This window comes from Mercenaria mercenaria, unplaced genomic scaffold (genome assembly GCF_021730395.1).
Source record: "Mercenaria mercenaria strain notata unplaced genomic scaffold, MADL_Memer_1 contig_1647, whole genome shotgun sequence".
In the NCBI taxonomy this organism is placed as follows: domain Eukaryota; kingdom Metazoa; phylum Mollusca; class Bivalvia; order Venerida; family Veneridae; genus Mercenaria; species Mercenaria mercenaria.
This window is the reverse complement of record NW_026459640.1, coordinates 2035-17956: the sequence shown is the minus strand read 5'-3', so window position 1 is coordinate 17956 and position 15922 is coordinate 2035. Positions and strand designations below refer to the sequence as shown.

General features: G+C 34.9%; 1 protein-coding gene across 1 annotated transcript; it reads left to right on the top strand.

The window, feature by feature from the left end:
- The first annotated feature begins 2212 nt into the window (after positions 1-2212).
- LOC128551767 (uncharacterized) lies at positions 2213-15614 on the top strand. Its single transcript, XM_053532678.1, has 4 exons — positions 2213-2257; positions 7760-7827; positions 12884-12995; positions 15137-15614. The coding sequence occupies exons 1-4, from the start codon at positions 2215-2217 to the stop codon at positions 15568-15570; spliced, it is 657 nt and encodes a 218-aa protein (XP_053388653.1). The 5' UTR covers positions 2213-2214; the 3' UTR covers positions 15571-15614.
- The last annotated feature ends 308 nt before the right edge of the window (positions 15615-15922 follow it).

The window sequence follows — 15922 nt, the reverse complement described above, 5'->3', positions numbered from 1 at the left end:
GACATAGGTGTTATAGGCAGCAATTTTGACCTTTTTATTATCAGTTTTGACATTTCGTTGTATGAAGCGAAGAGTGGAAGTTGCTTTGGAAGTGATACTGTCAATGTGTTTGGACCAGTTTAGATCTTTGGAAATGGTTATGCCTAAGTATTTAGCTGCCTCACAAGTTTTTAACTCTATGTTGTGAAGTTTGTAGGGGTAGACTACAGGATTTTTCTTTCTAAAAATTCTAAGGACTTCACACTTGTCCGGGTTGAACTCCATGGACCATGTCTTCTCCCAGGTTTCTAAGCTAATCAGGTCTTGTTGCAGAGATATACTATCTGAAATGGAGTTGATGGTAAGGTATATTATGGTGTCATCTGCAAACATTCTTGCGTTACATTTGACGGAATCTGGTAAGTCATTGATATATACCAGAAGAGACATGGCCCAAGAACAGACCCCTGGGGAACTCCAGACAGTACAGGAAGTTCACTGGAAAAATGACCATCAACAGCGACTTTCTGGGAGCGGTTGGACAGGAAAGATTTGACCCATTTGGTAATTTGTGGGTTGACACCAAGGCTTTGTAGTTTATAAATTAGTCTAATGTGATCGACCTTGTCAAACGCCTTGGAGAAGTCCATGACAATAACGTCTGTTTGTTGACCCTGTTCAGTGTTATTGTAAAGTTCCTGAGTGAAATTAATGAGCTGAGTCTCACAACTGTGACCTGATCTAAAGCCGTGCTGGAACTGGCTAAGTAGCTTATGCTTGTCAAAATAGGTCATAAGATTGGAAACAACAATGTGTTCAAGGAGTTTGGAAGCAATGCAAGTTAGGGAAATTGGGCGATAGTTACTAGGTTTAGACTTGGGACCTTTTTTAAATACGGGGGCTACGGTGGCTTTTTTCCAATCACTGGGTACTAGGCCAGATTCGAGAGATAACCTGTATATATGGGCAAGTACAGGAGCAATTTCATGGTGGAGTTCTTTTAGGATGCGTGGGGATAATTCATCAGGTCCTGAGGCTTTATGTGGGGATAGGCCATAGAGCAGTTTTTCCACACCTTCAGTGGTGACCTGGATCTTATTCATCATGGAGACTGGGATGAGAGGACGTTGGAACATATATGCTTCAGACTAAGGGGCTGGGGAGGGGAAAAGACAGATTCAAATTGTTTGTTTAAGATAGTAGCCTTTTGGATGGGGTCTGTGTAGGTAAGACCATCTGATTTAAGGGGGGCAATGCCGACATTTTCTTTTTTGTTGTGCTTGATGAAGCTGTAAAACTTTTTGTTTTTACCAGGTTGTGAGTCATGCTAACTGTCACATTTATTTTCAAAACACTGACACCTACCTGTATAAAAATGCAGCCTTCTTCTTGGTAATTATAGCATTCATTGTCCCATTGTTTCTTTGGATCAATTTACATCTTCATCTGACGTAAGTACAGTATAAAAAAAACTATGAGTATAAGGAAATTAACATTATATGGAATCTTGACGAGTGTAAATTTTTGTATTTTGAAACTACTCATGTAGCTTCACTTCTTTAATTAGGGCTACAGCACAGTTGATGTACAAATGTAGTTGTACAATTCATGCATGCCATATCAAAAATAATTATTAGAAATTAACATTATATGGAATCTTGACAAGTGTAAATTTATGTATTTTGAAACAACTGATACAGCTTCACTTCTTTAATTAGGGCTACAGCACAGTTGCTGTGCAAATGTAGTCGAACAATTCATGCATGACATGAAAAATAATCATTATACTGCAGTAGAGCCCTATAGATCTACTACTTATTAATCTGGTGTAATATATGTAATTGTCATTCAACTTGTAGGCTATAAAATTTGTTGAGATTTAGTCATGACCATGCTTCACTCAGACCCTTGACCTTTTCAGCTATGCAGAGGTATCATTTCTTTTGCTTACTTACAGGCATCGTTTCATTTTCATACAAGAATATTGTAGTTAATTACTACGGAATCCTGTTCGTGCCACTTAAAATGTCGCTTCGCCAACACGGTCCAAAAACATATGTACATGCGACATTTAACAATCCTCGCGAGGTTAAGAGGGCGACAATTATCGTCTTAAACCTCGCATTGTCGCATTGTCGCACTGTCGCTTGGGATTAAATTTCCGGACAAATTGATCGATGTAATTCTTCCTGGGTATTATTTATCAATACACCGAATAAACCGCGCGGAAAGAAAATGGCTTCAGAAGAAGATGGCGGTGAGAGAGTCAGTGAGAAAGGTATTCCCAAATTGAACTTGATAATTTATTTTTGTATGTGACAATCAATTTAATAGACAGTGCATATAAATGATAAATGTTTTAAACAGACTACAGGGGCGTCGGAAGGTGTTTGATATTGGGGCCGCGAGGGTGAGGGGGGTGGTAGGTACGGGAGGGGGCATCCCCCTCCCGTAAGGGGGGTAAAGGGGACCTCCCCCTGAAATTTTTTTAAAACAGGATCATAAATGGGGAGTTCTGATGCATTTAAGGGTACTGAATCGCATCTCAAGTCTCCAGTATTTTCTTACTATTTACATGACTATAAGCAAAATAAAGCTTAATAAACTCTTTTAATTAATAATGTATAACGCAATACAAAGAATGCATGTATGTTTTTTTTGTATTTAATGTATTGAACAATAATCATTCATGTTACATTCATTTCTTATTTTTGTTTGAAATATCATTTTTTGAGTAAAACCAATTTATGTAATTAATTCCTTACATCTTACTGGTTGCCGACCCAGATTCGGACAATTTCACAACCTTTTCATCTGTCATATTTTAATTTCTAATTCAAGATTCATGAAATGATACCTGAATCAAGTTCAGTTCTTCGGTGTCGCTAAACACAAATTTGTTTGTATATAAAAATAAACTGAACACGTCACTGAGGCCCGAAAGAGGGTACGTAAATTTAACGTTTTCAGCGTGTTGCAGGACGCAGATATCGGACAGTAGGAAAATACTAATTATCATCACTTCTGTTTGGCAGACTCACGTTTAGGTCGGTTTTAATGATAAAAAGACATTTTTAGTATTGTTAACCTTGTTTACATTCAACTGTAAATGTTTGATGCAGCTGAGAGTTTGAAAAATCCAGCTGGCCTACATACGACACAAAACTTTAGGTAGAACAATTTGGTTTAAACGCATTTAACTCATGGTATTAATGGGAGAACATTGATACTTGTTTTATAACACGCAATTTTCTCGTCGGCATTTAGCAGATTGTAGATGAGTTCCCCTTGAATATTGTTGGGACATCAAAACATGTATGCGCATGCGCACTAAAAGCACATGCAGCTTCCCCCTGTGAGAGCTGTCACAACATTTCCTGAACAAATGTAAATATTCCGTTTTTGAAAGTTTAACTTATTGTTTTGCAATTATTGCAGATGATGTTGCACATAATGCAAAAGTCTATGTACTTGTCAAGAAATGATAAAAAATTACGCCTAAATAAGCGTTTACGCGACTGTTCGATTTTCTGGGTCGTCCGAAATTCTGGGTCGCCAACCAGTAGCGGTGTGATAAATCTTAACACTTACCTCTTTCATTAAATAAAAACATGATAATTATTTTTCTGAATTTTATAAGTTAATACCTTAGATCTTTGCGGCTAGGTATAGCTTAAACGTTATATTGACTAAAGACATGCCAATTAAAAACATGCTGATTTGTTCATGCGTAATTAAGTCCAATCACGGACACGTGTGTATGACTCCAATTAACACCCCCGATCGTGTCACCGTCACCACGGTAACACACTAATCTGGACAGCATGTATTGTTTAACGCGAAGCAAAATTTAATATACTTTACAAAATATTGGGTCCGCGGACCTGCGACTCCAACTTATGAATTTACAAAAAATCGTTTTTGGGCAAATTATTGGGGCCGCGGTCGCGGCCCCTGCGGCCCCACTTCTGACGCCCCTGGACTATAAACACTTAAATAATCTGTAAAGTCAAATGATCTTGCAGTGCCAGTGCGGAGGCTGGACCCGCCAGTGATTCTTCAAAATTTAGCTACAAGGGTTAGGCGTGGCTCATTGCGGGTAAAGAACAAATATACTCTTCGTTCGGATCTCTTATATCCGCTATATACCAGAGTCTGATTTTCAACAGTCTGGTAACCGTATTAGAAACCTCCAGTGTGTAACATCACTTTAGTCAGTTACTTCCCTTTGTTACTAATTCATACTATTTGATTCAAGCTACAAGATTTAGTGTATGCTTCAACTACAGCCAAAAATAAACATTCTAATAGGCTTGTTTCTGTAAAAGCATGTTAAATGGTGTCACACTAAAGGTGAAGGTAACAACAGATTTTATTTAATTTTACTGTTGCTTTGTGAATCAAACTTAAAGTTAAAGGACATCAGCTCTGTAGAGTTCTTTTTGAAGGAGAGATCATGTTTGTATACAAATCCGGTGTATTTTCTATTTTTAGAACTGATAAGACGGCCATCGGGTGGGCAGAAGCCGGTCGTCCATGCTTTTTGTAATCGCCTAATCGGTTATGTTTTTGTAACGGTCTAAACTTTCTTAAAATACAAATTACATCAAAAAGAGTTGTATTTGGTGAAGTGAAACTCAGTTTTAGTATGAGTAGTACTTCCAGGTCACAGCAGTGTGATTTTGATGTGATTTTACAGTAAGTAAATGTGACAAGAGAAATCTCTCTTTGAAGATACATGACCCCTACTTTTCTCTTTATTTTATATTAGTTTTATCATAACTCTTTAAAATGAGATAATGATTTATTCTCTGAAATGGGTCTAGTTATGTTTGGTAGCTCTTTAAAAAAGGTCAGTTTTATACAGAATATATAGGGAATCTGGTTGTGTGGGTGGGTGGGGTCTTTGGGAAACAGCTGTGCTAAAACTGGCCAGTGAACTGGTTGTTACACTATAATAGGTCTACAACTATATCTGACGTTTTGCATACACTTCTCAGTAGGGAGAGCGATCTACGGATCGTGGGTTCGCGAGTCCAATCGCATGTTCTCCATGACGATTTGATAAAATACATTGTGGATATATTTTTTTACCATTTCTCACCACAAACCCTTTCGGCGGGGGATACCAATTCATACGTAGCATTTAATATTAAAGACTGATACATCGGCAACAAAGAATGGTAATTGCATAGCAGTTAAACAAAATAAAAGTAATAAAGTTATTTCTGATATTAGTTTTATTGTATTTCAGTAATACAAGTCAACATTAATGCTAGAGCATTGTGCTAAACTGTTATTGATAAAGTATGAAATAAACTAGTTTTGCACCAAGCCCTTAGGCCATACCAAATTGATTTGTCGTTCGTTGGAACTACCACATCAATGATTTCATTCCCGAGAAAAAGAAAAAGAAATTCACCTGCCCGCACATACATAAAAATATCCGAAATTTTTTTTTTCTCTTTACGCGGTCCGGAATGATAACAGCAAAACAGGTTTTATCACTGTTTTAATGCGTCACAGTGATACTGTTCAAAATTCATGCGTTGGTAATACATGTAGCTGATGACTCAAACTCAAAAAGTCAGGATTTATGATGTTGTTCATAATTTGTTTTAAATCTGGAGTGTCTGCTAGTGCCACACATGGCCTTCGATGTGCCGGTAGGTGATGAAGTAGGCACGTTCTACTATTGTTCAGTACAGTGAAAAGAACAAGGAAGTGGCTATTCCTACGGTCCTGTAAGAATAGCCTCACAGGCTAATCCTACGGCTCTCCCTTAAAATAAATACCCGCTCGCTCCATGTAAAAGCTACCCGCCTCTGAAAAAATCAAAATTGAGAAGAAAAAAAAAATTCGCTCGCTCGCTCCCATTTTTTTTGAAAATTTTCCGAAGAACTATGAATCAATTTGGTATGGCCTTAAATAATGATATAGTCTATAGTAGAAAATGAAGTTTAAAATATCAAAACACCCTACTTTTGAAGTGCCACCCCCAGTTTGATTACCTAGGGGGTATAAAAACCCCACACCAAAAGTCTGGTGGGAACCCTGTTCCCAAAAAAAATGGTTGTTTCTGTTCTAAAGACGGTTTGATCACTATATTCACTTTTTTTTATTTGGTTACTGTGTATAGTGGAAACTGAAAAAAATCACTTGTATGAAACTGCTGGTCTGATTATAAAATAATTGCACACGAATGGTCCTTGTGTACAGAATCCTGTACTAAGAATGATAATTATGTCTTGAAAACCTCCCGAGCATTAGTTGTTAAATCTGTTTGTACATAATGTTATGAGACAAGGCGACAATGTGATTGGTGAGAATTGAAGTGGCAGAAAGAGGATGACCTTTTACCAAGATTGTTGAGATTATTTTGATAGAGTTTTGACTTTTTTGCAGTATGTATATATATTGCAAACTTCAAAAATGTATTTGTCAGAAGTTTAAAAAAATTTGACACATATGAAAGTACTTAGGTGACTTTTAAAAAGATTGTACAAATAGAACTTTCTGTTTTGTCAAAAAAGGGCTGCTGGTGTGTGAGTGTGTGTGTGTGTGTTTGTGTGTGTGTGTGTGTGTGTGAAAACTTTGTATGTTGTATAGATTTTTTTGTTGCTATTTTCATATCACATCATTCCCCAAACTGCTTACTCTTCAGTGACATTACTTGCTGATATGTATTTCAGAGAAAGAATTCTTGTTGCAGAGCTCCAGATAAGCTTTTGGTGCAATTGGGTATTTACCCATCACTTTTTGTCTGAATTGGGTATTGGAAATTTGAATTGGGTAAAAATAATATCATTACCCAGCCTTTTCAGAAGTAATTGGGTATTTGCTAAAACCAATTGGGTATTTTACCAATCTCGCACTAACAATTGAGTATTTTTTGCTTACAGTATACATGGTATATATCATTAAACAGGACTGACTAAGTATTTTAATGGCGCCCTTCAATGTTTAATACAAAAATGTATTTAAAATTGTAATGAATGTTTCATACTGTTGTTTTCTTTTTCACTTTTAATGCAGTCTGAGATCAGTTCATCCACAATATCCCGAACGATGTGGTTACCGCAAACTGCATTCTCCCAAAAGATGTCATCCAGTATTGGTGACACTACATTGTCACAAACAGATAACTGTCATTGTTGAACAGCAAAATATCCCACTAATTTGTTTGTTTGTGCTGCAACAATGTTTTTTCCTGCAACCTCTTACATTTTATCGGCGTAAAATTGTTTACAAAGCGTCCAAATAACACCGATCAGCCGACTGAATGGTCCTGTTATTTTTCCGATAAATTGCAACCTGTTCTGCAGTAACGTATAACCAGTCAGTCAAATCTAGCGTTAAAGTCTCGTACCCGTTCTAGTTATAAGGAAAATGCGATACGCAAGCTATTTCTTACGAATTGGGTATCAGGAATTTTAATTGCGTTTCAGTACGCACACTGTATGAATTCAATTGGGTTTTCTGCAATTTTAATTGCGTAAATACGCAAATACGCAGCTTATCTGGAGCTCTGTTGTTGTTAAACTCTGGCACTCTTTTACTATAATTTCATAAACATTTTCTCTACCAAAACTGTTCATGCAAAGAGCATAACTCAGGTCAGTAAACTAGAGCCATTATGGCTCTCTTGTTTTCTAGAAGTAGGCCCATTTTTTCTTCAATATTGGTCTATCAAGTTTTATGCCCCCTGATTAAACCTTATAAATTATGCCCGGCATAATTATGTGAAACATTGTTTCATTCTTGTTTGTATATTTTGCAGATGAAATGAAGTCAGTATTATCCTCCCTAGGACTGCAGCATTTGTTGCCTGTGTTTGTAGAGAATCAGGTATGGCTTACTACTAATTCATAATATATTTTACTACACTTAGTAATGCAGAAATTAAAAGGACGTGTAATTGTTAAATGAGTATTATTCCTCTTCTGATGAGATTAGCCAGAACGTTTGAACACAAAGTACATTCTGTTTATGGTAAATGAACACATGGTTCATCTGTTTGTTTTTAAAAATAGACATTGTACATTTATATCACACACTTTATATATATTGTTTTGAAAGTAGACAATCGTCCGAGAATTTTCATGGTTCAGGGCATTTTGTTAGATGTAAGTTTGTGTTCACTGTTCTTACTAATTTGTATGATCTCAATTGTGTAGCAAACTTTCCAACTTTTAATTGCTCTGAAGAGAGAAACATGGTACCATGGCCAAGTTTGATGTCATTAAAACCAAATAAGTTTGTATCCAGTTGACTGGTAAACGTTTACGTTGTTAGAGATGCCTGTGGTTTCCACAAGTAATAGGTAGAGCTATTGGACTCGTCCATGTCTGTGTCCCAATTTGTTTTAAGTTTTTGTATGTTATTCCCTGTGATAAACTGGCTTACATGGCACAGGTTCCTTAACTATACTCTGAATTTTTATAAAGTTATGCCCCTCTTTCAACTTATAAGTTTTTGGTTAAGTTCTTGTATGTTAGCTGATATCTCAGTACCTACTAATGGTTAAGGATTGAAACTTAACATACTTGTCAATTGTTATAACTGCGACTTTAGCCTTGTCCGCATTCTAAGTCAAACAGTATTCATCAGATATTCAGTAAACTTGCTGACAATGTTTGCAGGCATAATATCTTGCCAAGGTAAGATAACCACCCAAATAGTCCTAGTCACTCTTGGATTATGCCTCTTGAATTTGGCCAAGTTCAATGTCGGGTGTATTTTTGACAGTCTAGCACTCTTGTTATACTTTTATATTCATTCAGTTGAAAAGGCTGTTGAATAGTTTTGCTTTCCTCCAACAGCTCTTGTTTTATATTGTATGCATTTTAAGGTTATTGAGTCATAACTACAACTCATCATGTTGTCTTAATGCCCCGTCAGTTGAAGACCCGGAATGCATGTAGTGTTTGAACTATCTGTGTGTCGTTTTGTCTGTTCATCCATCACACTTTCTTGTGTAATCAACTTCTGCTGCAGCTTTCAGCCAATTCAGATGAATAAAAGTATATTTGTAGTGAGTAAATAGATTATAATTTAAAAGTACATGTATAAACGCCTCAGTCACAATCAAATGCATACTTTTTAGGTGCTCTATGTTATACACCCAAATTTAAAACTGCATGTTTATATATTCTGTCTTCAGCACTTCAGGAGTTACATATCACTACCCAGTTGCAGGTAAAACTACTATCAGGTAGCTGATGTACATATAAAACAAACGCCATGCTGTCCAATAACAGAAAAAAGGCCAAAATTCAGCGTTATATTGTTTCACCTTAAAAAATGTGCTTTTTGTCTTTTCATTTTAATTAAAACCTGAACCAGTAAGACCTTTTTGTGCTGTTTGATTTACAGGAAAATTCGTCTTCTTTCAGCTGCAAGTTATTTCAACTGTCTATGTTAGCCACAACAGAAGTTATGTACTGAAGACTGACATGACCGTTTTGTTATATATTTTGCCTTTTTGCTCTTCCTCATATCAGATAATGTGATTTCATTATAAAATAATTCTTTTTTTACTCTCTTATTTGTCTCTGTGTGAACTTCAGTCTACCTTCTTCTGGAAATAATAGCATTCTTTCAGGTGGAAGTTTCTTATCTCCTCAAATTTGACTCTGAACAGACAATGATAAATGCGCCAATTTTTTTGTCCTGTCCGTAGACACCTATTTTCTTTGTGAAGGATACAATATTAGAGTTTAATAACTGTTGGTATGAAAGCTGCTAGGATAGTGTCTAAGTTGATAAACATTAGACGGAATTAAGCTGGGTTATATAGATATAAATAGTTGTTGAATTGCAAAATGTCTTGTCCGTAGACACATGTCTTGTCCGTAGACACTAAAGAAATGAAGTTTTTTTGACAAATATCATTTATAAAATCATACTGGAGCTATTTATCAAGTTTCAATGATACACCACACTTAATGTTTATACAAAATATAGAATAAATATATTTCTAATGAAACTTACTTCTTCCAAATGCAAAATGTTACCTATTTATTCTTGTGTGTACAATCTGAATCTGAGAAGTACAATGGATATAGAATATGTTTTAATCTTATACATGACTTATATAAATGTTAAAAGCTATCAAAAAAGGAATAATACATTTCTTTCTAACCCTCCCTTTGTTATGGCAAAAACAAGGCATGCAATGGAAGTGTCTACGGACAAGACATTGCACAAATACTATTCAATATATTTTCTGTTTTCAATAAAAACCAGCACTGGACCTTAGAAATATATCAAGAGTTCTTTGAAATAAATCAAGAGACTCTAAAATGCAAAAAAAAAACCCGATCTTTTAAAAAGTTAGTAGTAAAACAGAAGAATGAGAAGATAGAAGCAAAATCATTTAACATTTGGTCATATTCTAGTGGAGTATGGATCTATTGTTAGACATGGTGTGGGCTGTCCACTTTCAACTTAAACATTTTGTTATAATCCCCTCAAGATGGCATATTTCTGTGCTCTTTAGGGCCAAGATATAATGGTGATTGGTTTTCAAGATTTCATTCTATTCATCTGCCTATCAACTTTTATTCTGTAACTGACTGAAATCACATAAAATTGAAGCAGTTTAAATCATCTTAAAAAGAAATTACAAGCAATTTACTACGTGATTACTAGTCTCCTTGCAGCTTTCTCCCTTTCAAAAATGAGAGCTATTTAGATTTGTTTGTTTTTGGGGGGTTTAATGCCCTTTTTAAACAGAATTCAGTTATGTAACTTAACAATTGTTAATTGATTCTGTACTGTACAAACATGCTCGCTGCAGGTAACTGCCAACTTCCCCACATGCATCAGAGGCAGAGGTCTAGAATTTTGAAATCATAGTTTGATTTTACGATTTGAGTTACTAACATTTGTTCCAGTATTTTTCCAAGAAAATAATATTAATATAGGTGATAACATGAAAAAAAGAAGTAAATGTGATAAAAAGATAGTTAAAAAAACTTTGTCTCAGGTAGTACTATCTTATATAGTGGAAAAAGGTCAATATTAATCAAAAATATTACTGGCTAGAAAAAGAGAATGTATCTTGGGAATTTTAAGAAAAAAGCATAGTATGTAAGTCATTAGCTGACTCAAAACTAAGTGATAAAAACTTATCACAGTGAACATTTAATTATTCTGTAAACAGGTTAAAATTCACAAGAATTTTATTTTGCAGGACTACTTAAAATATTAGTATGAGTTATGGATCTCACAGAATAAATGTCATATGAGTATTTTACAACATACAGCTATTTAAGCAGTCAGCAAGGGAGTTTGTTTCATTAGTTTTCCATTTAAGACACAGTTGTAATCTTTTAAGATGTTTTTTCTGAGCTATAAGTTTAACAAGTTTTTCCCTACTTTTTTAATGTTTCTACTTTAATGAACATGTTTTAGATGAACTCATAGAGTTCATCATGTTAAACTTTGTTTTTTATACTTTTTTACCATTTCTTGATTGATATGGTTGATAACAGCGTGTAAATATCTTTGCCTCAACAAAGTCTAGTCAGGTGGTTTCTTCCACCATCCAATTTCAGGAAGATTGTGGTTTATTTTGTTTAGTTGAGGTTAAAAGTTACTACAGATAAATGAAAATAGTCTAAATGGTGTACATAACAGGCTGCAAGGTCAGTTCTTAAGCCCATTAAATGCATGAGCATTGATCAGAAACATCATTACTCTATCTGTCTTTTAGACAGAAATTATGGTCAAGTGTCTTGTCCGTAGACACCAAGCTGAAGGAGAATTTTAACAGCCTATTTCAGTGAGGATCCTTCCAAGTATCATTATTTTTAGTATATAGTGAAATATGAAAACAATTAGTCCTAATTTATGTAAGCAATAGCACAGAACTTGTCACATAATGACATTTTGATTTAGTCACAGTTGTTCAAATCCTTCAATTATTCGAAGACACATATATAATTTCCGAAGACCGTCAATTATACTTCTTTTCATAAATTTGTTTGTTATTTACTTGTTCTTGATCATTTTAAACATAAAGAGTTCAACAGAACTAAAAGACTGTCTTCTAAAACCTATGTAGAAAGCACTTGGCAATGATGTCTTGTCCGTAGACTTTTTGGGTAAATTTCAGCTTTCATTTTAAAATTGCGATATCTCTACCAAACATAGTCGTAATCACAAAAATGAGACCATTATTTAAAGAGAAATGACTGAATTTTTAGAAAATAACATATTTGAGTTGAATAAATGCATTTCAAAAGGTATGCAAAAACTGAAAGCAAGTAGTAAACAAAAATTTCTAGAATTTTGAACTTCAAAAGAAGGTAATAACTACAAATCTTTGTGTAATTTATTAGTTTTTGGGGTTTTCTACATTACTTTTATGTACCTTATCATGTGGTAACAATTTTGTTGGGTCTTAAAGAGTTATTTGAATAAAGCAGTCCTTTAAAAATGGTCATGTCTGTTTTATTTTTTCCCTGAAGATTCATCTTTATATCGAAAAAAAAATATTGTCGGACTATCAGACAGCGACAACTACCATTGTTTTTGTAGAACCAAGGTATATGGTAAATTAACATTTCAAAATAAAAGAGTTTTACAAACTTTTATTTTTGACCCCAAGTGAAACAAAAAAATGCATTTGATTGTGACTGAGGCGAAAGGCATATTTGTAGTGGGGAAACAGACTCAGTATATAAAGACTGACTTACTATTAAGATGCTGCTGTGGGAGATGTGCTGTGTTCTCAAAAGCAGCTCTAGTTTTACTTTGAAATTTAAAATTGTACTGAAATAACAGAGTTAGGTTATCAGGAGATTTTTTATCAAAGTTTACAGTGTTGATATCTGTCTTGTCAGAATTTTTTTTTTTGCATTAAGCAACAGTTAAAATAAATAGCGTATTTTAATAGGTGGGCCCAAAGGAAGTAGAAATGCTCGTGCCAGAGGAGTTTACAGCATTAGGGGTGACAACAATTGGAGACAAAGCCAGGCTTAAACAGAGATGCAAGGACTACTTGAAAGGTACATGTTTATAATTAAATTTGTATTTGGTTTAAAGTTTTGGTCTTCTTCAACTGTTGCAGTTATTGTACCCCGACAACAAAGTTGTAATGGGGGGTATACTGGTTTCAGGTTGTCTGTCTGTCTGTCCGTAGACATAGTTTTGTGCGCACCATCTCTCCTCATCCCCTTCACACAATTTAATGAAACTTCACACAAGTGATCAGTAACAACAGTAGTTGTGCATGGGGCATGTTAGGTTCTTTCAGAAAAAAAAATTGCAGAGATACAGGACTTTGTTTTTTGTTACTATACTATATACATAGACACAATCTTGTGCGCACCATCTCTCCTCATCCCCTTGACACAAATGAAACTTCACACAAGTGATCAGTAACAACAATAGTTGTGCATGGGGCATGTTAGGTTCTTTCAACAACAAAAAATGCAGAGTTATGGGACTTTGTTTCTTATTAACATACTATGTACATACAGTCTGCATATGCAATCTTGTGCGCGCATAATCTTCTGAACCCTTGCACACATTTTAATGAAACTTCACATAAGTGATCAGTACCAACCCTAGTTGTGCATGGTGCATGTTACGTTCTTTTAGATAAATATTCTGCATAGTTATGGGACTTTGTTTTTTGTTACTATACTGTATACATACAGTCTATATACATACAGTCCACATAATTATGCAATCTTGTGTGCGTCAAATTGCAATGTACTGTGTCAGTGCATGTGGGGGGTACATTCATCACCTTTAGTAATAGCTCTAGTTACTTAATGGAGATGATTCAAACTTCAATTGATTGTTCCTCATTTACATTATCATGCATGTCATATGAAAAATGTCCATAACTATGGCACTAGTATTTCATAAATTATATTCTTTTTTACTTATTTATAACTTATGTTAAAACAAACTGTTGTTCCCAAACATCACACATTCATTTGACCAAGAGTACATAACTCTATACCCTTGATTTTTTAGAATAAACTGAGAGTTTAAGTTTTGATGCAATATCTTTATATTTCTGTTGGAATAAAATGGATTGTATTTAAGCTTTTGCCCAAATATTTGTTACTTTATCCCCATTTACATTTGCATTTTTTGGATGAAATATTGTTTGAAAACAATAAAACAAAAATATTTTCTTTTTTTATGCAATATATATGAACAAATTTTCTTAACTTCCCTCATTTGTTGCGATCAGTGTAAAACTGACAAAACACAAAGTGACGGCAAGATCAATGCACATATATACAGGATGAACAACATTCAATTAACAGACATCTCCTAACAGTAAGGAACTTGTACAGCATAAAATGTATGTGCAACGCATGAGAAACTTACAAACATTCTTTGACTGTTTGTGACGAAACGTTCTTTGATCATTTGAGGAATGTATTATCAGTTACCGAGCATATGTTACATCCTTTGGATGTCCAGTAGTAGTCCGGTCATGAATCAGGTCCACCGGACAAGAATGAATGCAATCCAAACAAGTACGGAATAAGGAATGTACGAGTAAGGAACAAAGCACATTGCATCTGTAGTACAGTAACTGTACATGAAACAGAAACTTTGTCTGGTAGTGTACGTTCCAAATTTTGAACACGCTCAAAACCTTGCACTGGAGGGAACATACATCTCCAGACAAGGAACACAGGAGCCGCATGAGAAACGGGGAAAAAAACACATGCGAAAAAATACAAACGTGTTGAAAATTTTGTTATACATTGGATGTCCGTTAAATCTATATGGTGTAGTGTGACTGACCCATTATTTATAGCATCGTCAAATACTGCAACCTGGAGGAGCTAGAATTTAATTTTAAGAAAAAAATTGCAATGTTAGAACAGATTATGTCACTGTACCACAGAAAATATGATACTGTTTTAAAGACACAGTAAGTTGTAAGCACTCTTGAAAAGTTGAAAAATGTTCTGTTAGCTTTTTTCGTTGGTCATTTATACCAAAGTTGCGGCACTTATACAGAAATAATGTGGAAGGATGTTTTTAAAACTGTGTTATTGAATTCATTATTTCATACGATTTTCTTGCGTGGATAGACAGTGCACAAAGTATACAAAACTAAACTGCAAGAACCTCAAATTAATTCACTTGAACATGTAAATATTCTTCATTTCAGGAAAGTCGTTGGATTCACCAGTTATGTCGAAATTTCGAGAATTAAATTCAAAGTCAAAATCAAACAGAAATTCTAGGAAAATGAAGTTAACTAAAAGACTCTATATTGGATGGAAACATGGCCATCAAGATCTGTACAGACCTGTTCATCCCGCTAAAGGAGGCGGCCAGTTCGTTCAAGATGTAAATAAAGGATGTACTTTCAGTGAGTTGAAAAGCTTACTTATTGACCTGTACTTTCCGAGGGGACACTGTAAAACAGGAAACCTGCATGTTAATGAAGTAGATGCAACAGTTGTAAATTACTCCGGGCATACACTCCCAGAAACGATTGGAGATGATCCTTTCACAGTAGGATTATACTGCGACAGCAGGAAATCAAATCCAGTGAGAATTTATTTACAAACTGAAAAGGTGATCAGATTTTTTCTTTAAAAATTAATATATGCATACATTTGTTTTTGTTTTAAAGCTTGATATTCTTTAGTTTTTCTGATAGTCCTTTATTGGTAAGCCTGTTTAGCCGTTCATTATGTGTATATCTGTCTTTGTGTCTGTCTCAAATCTATTCTGTACTCTCTGTCGAACAGTTCTCATCCGATTTTCACCAAACTTGAACTAAATGTGTTTGACAAAAAGTCCTCAGGCAGGTTCGATAACTATAGCCCAAACGGCGAAGGTACTTCGGAATTATGGCCTTTGAATTACCGGAAATATTGTTAATGTGTTGATGCCTCTGTTTGTCACAGATTGTGTCCACACTCCAAGTTGAACAGATTTCATCAGA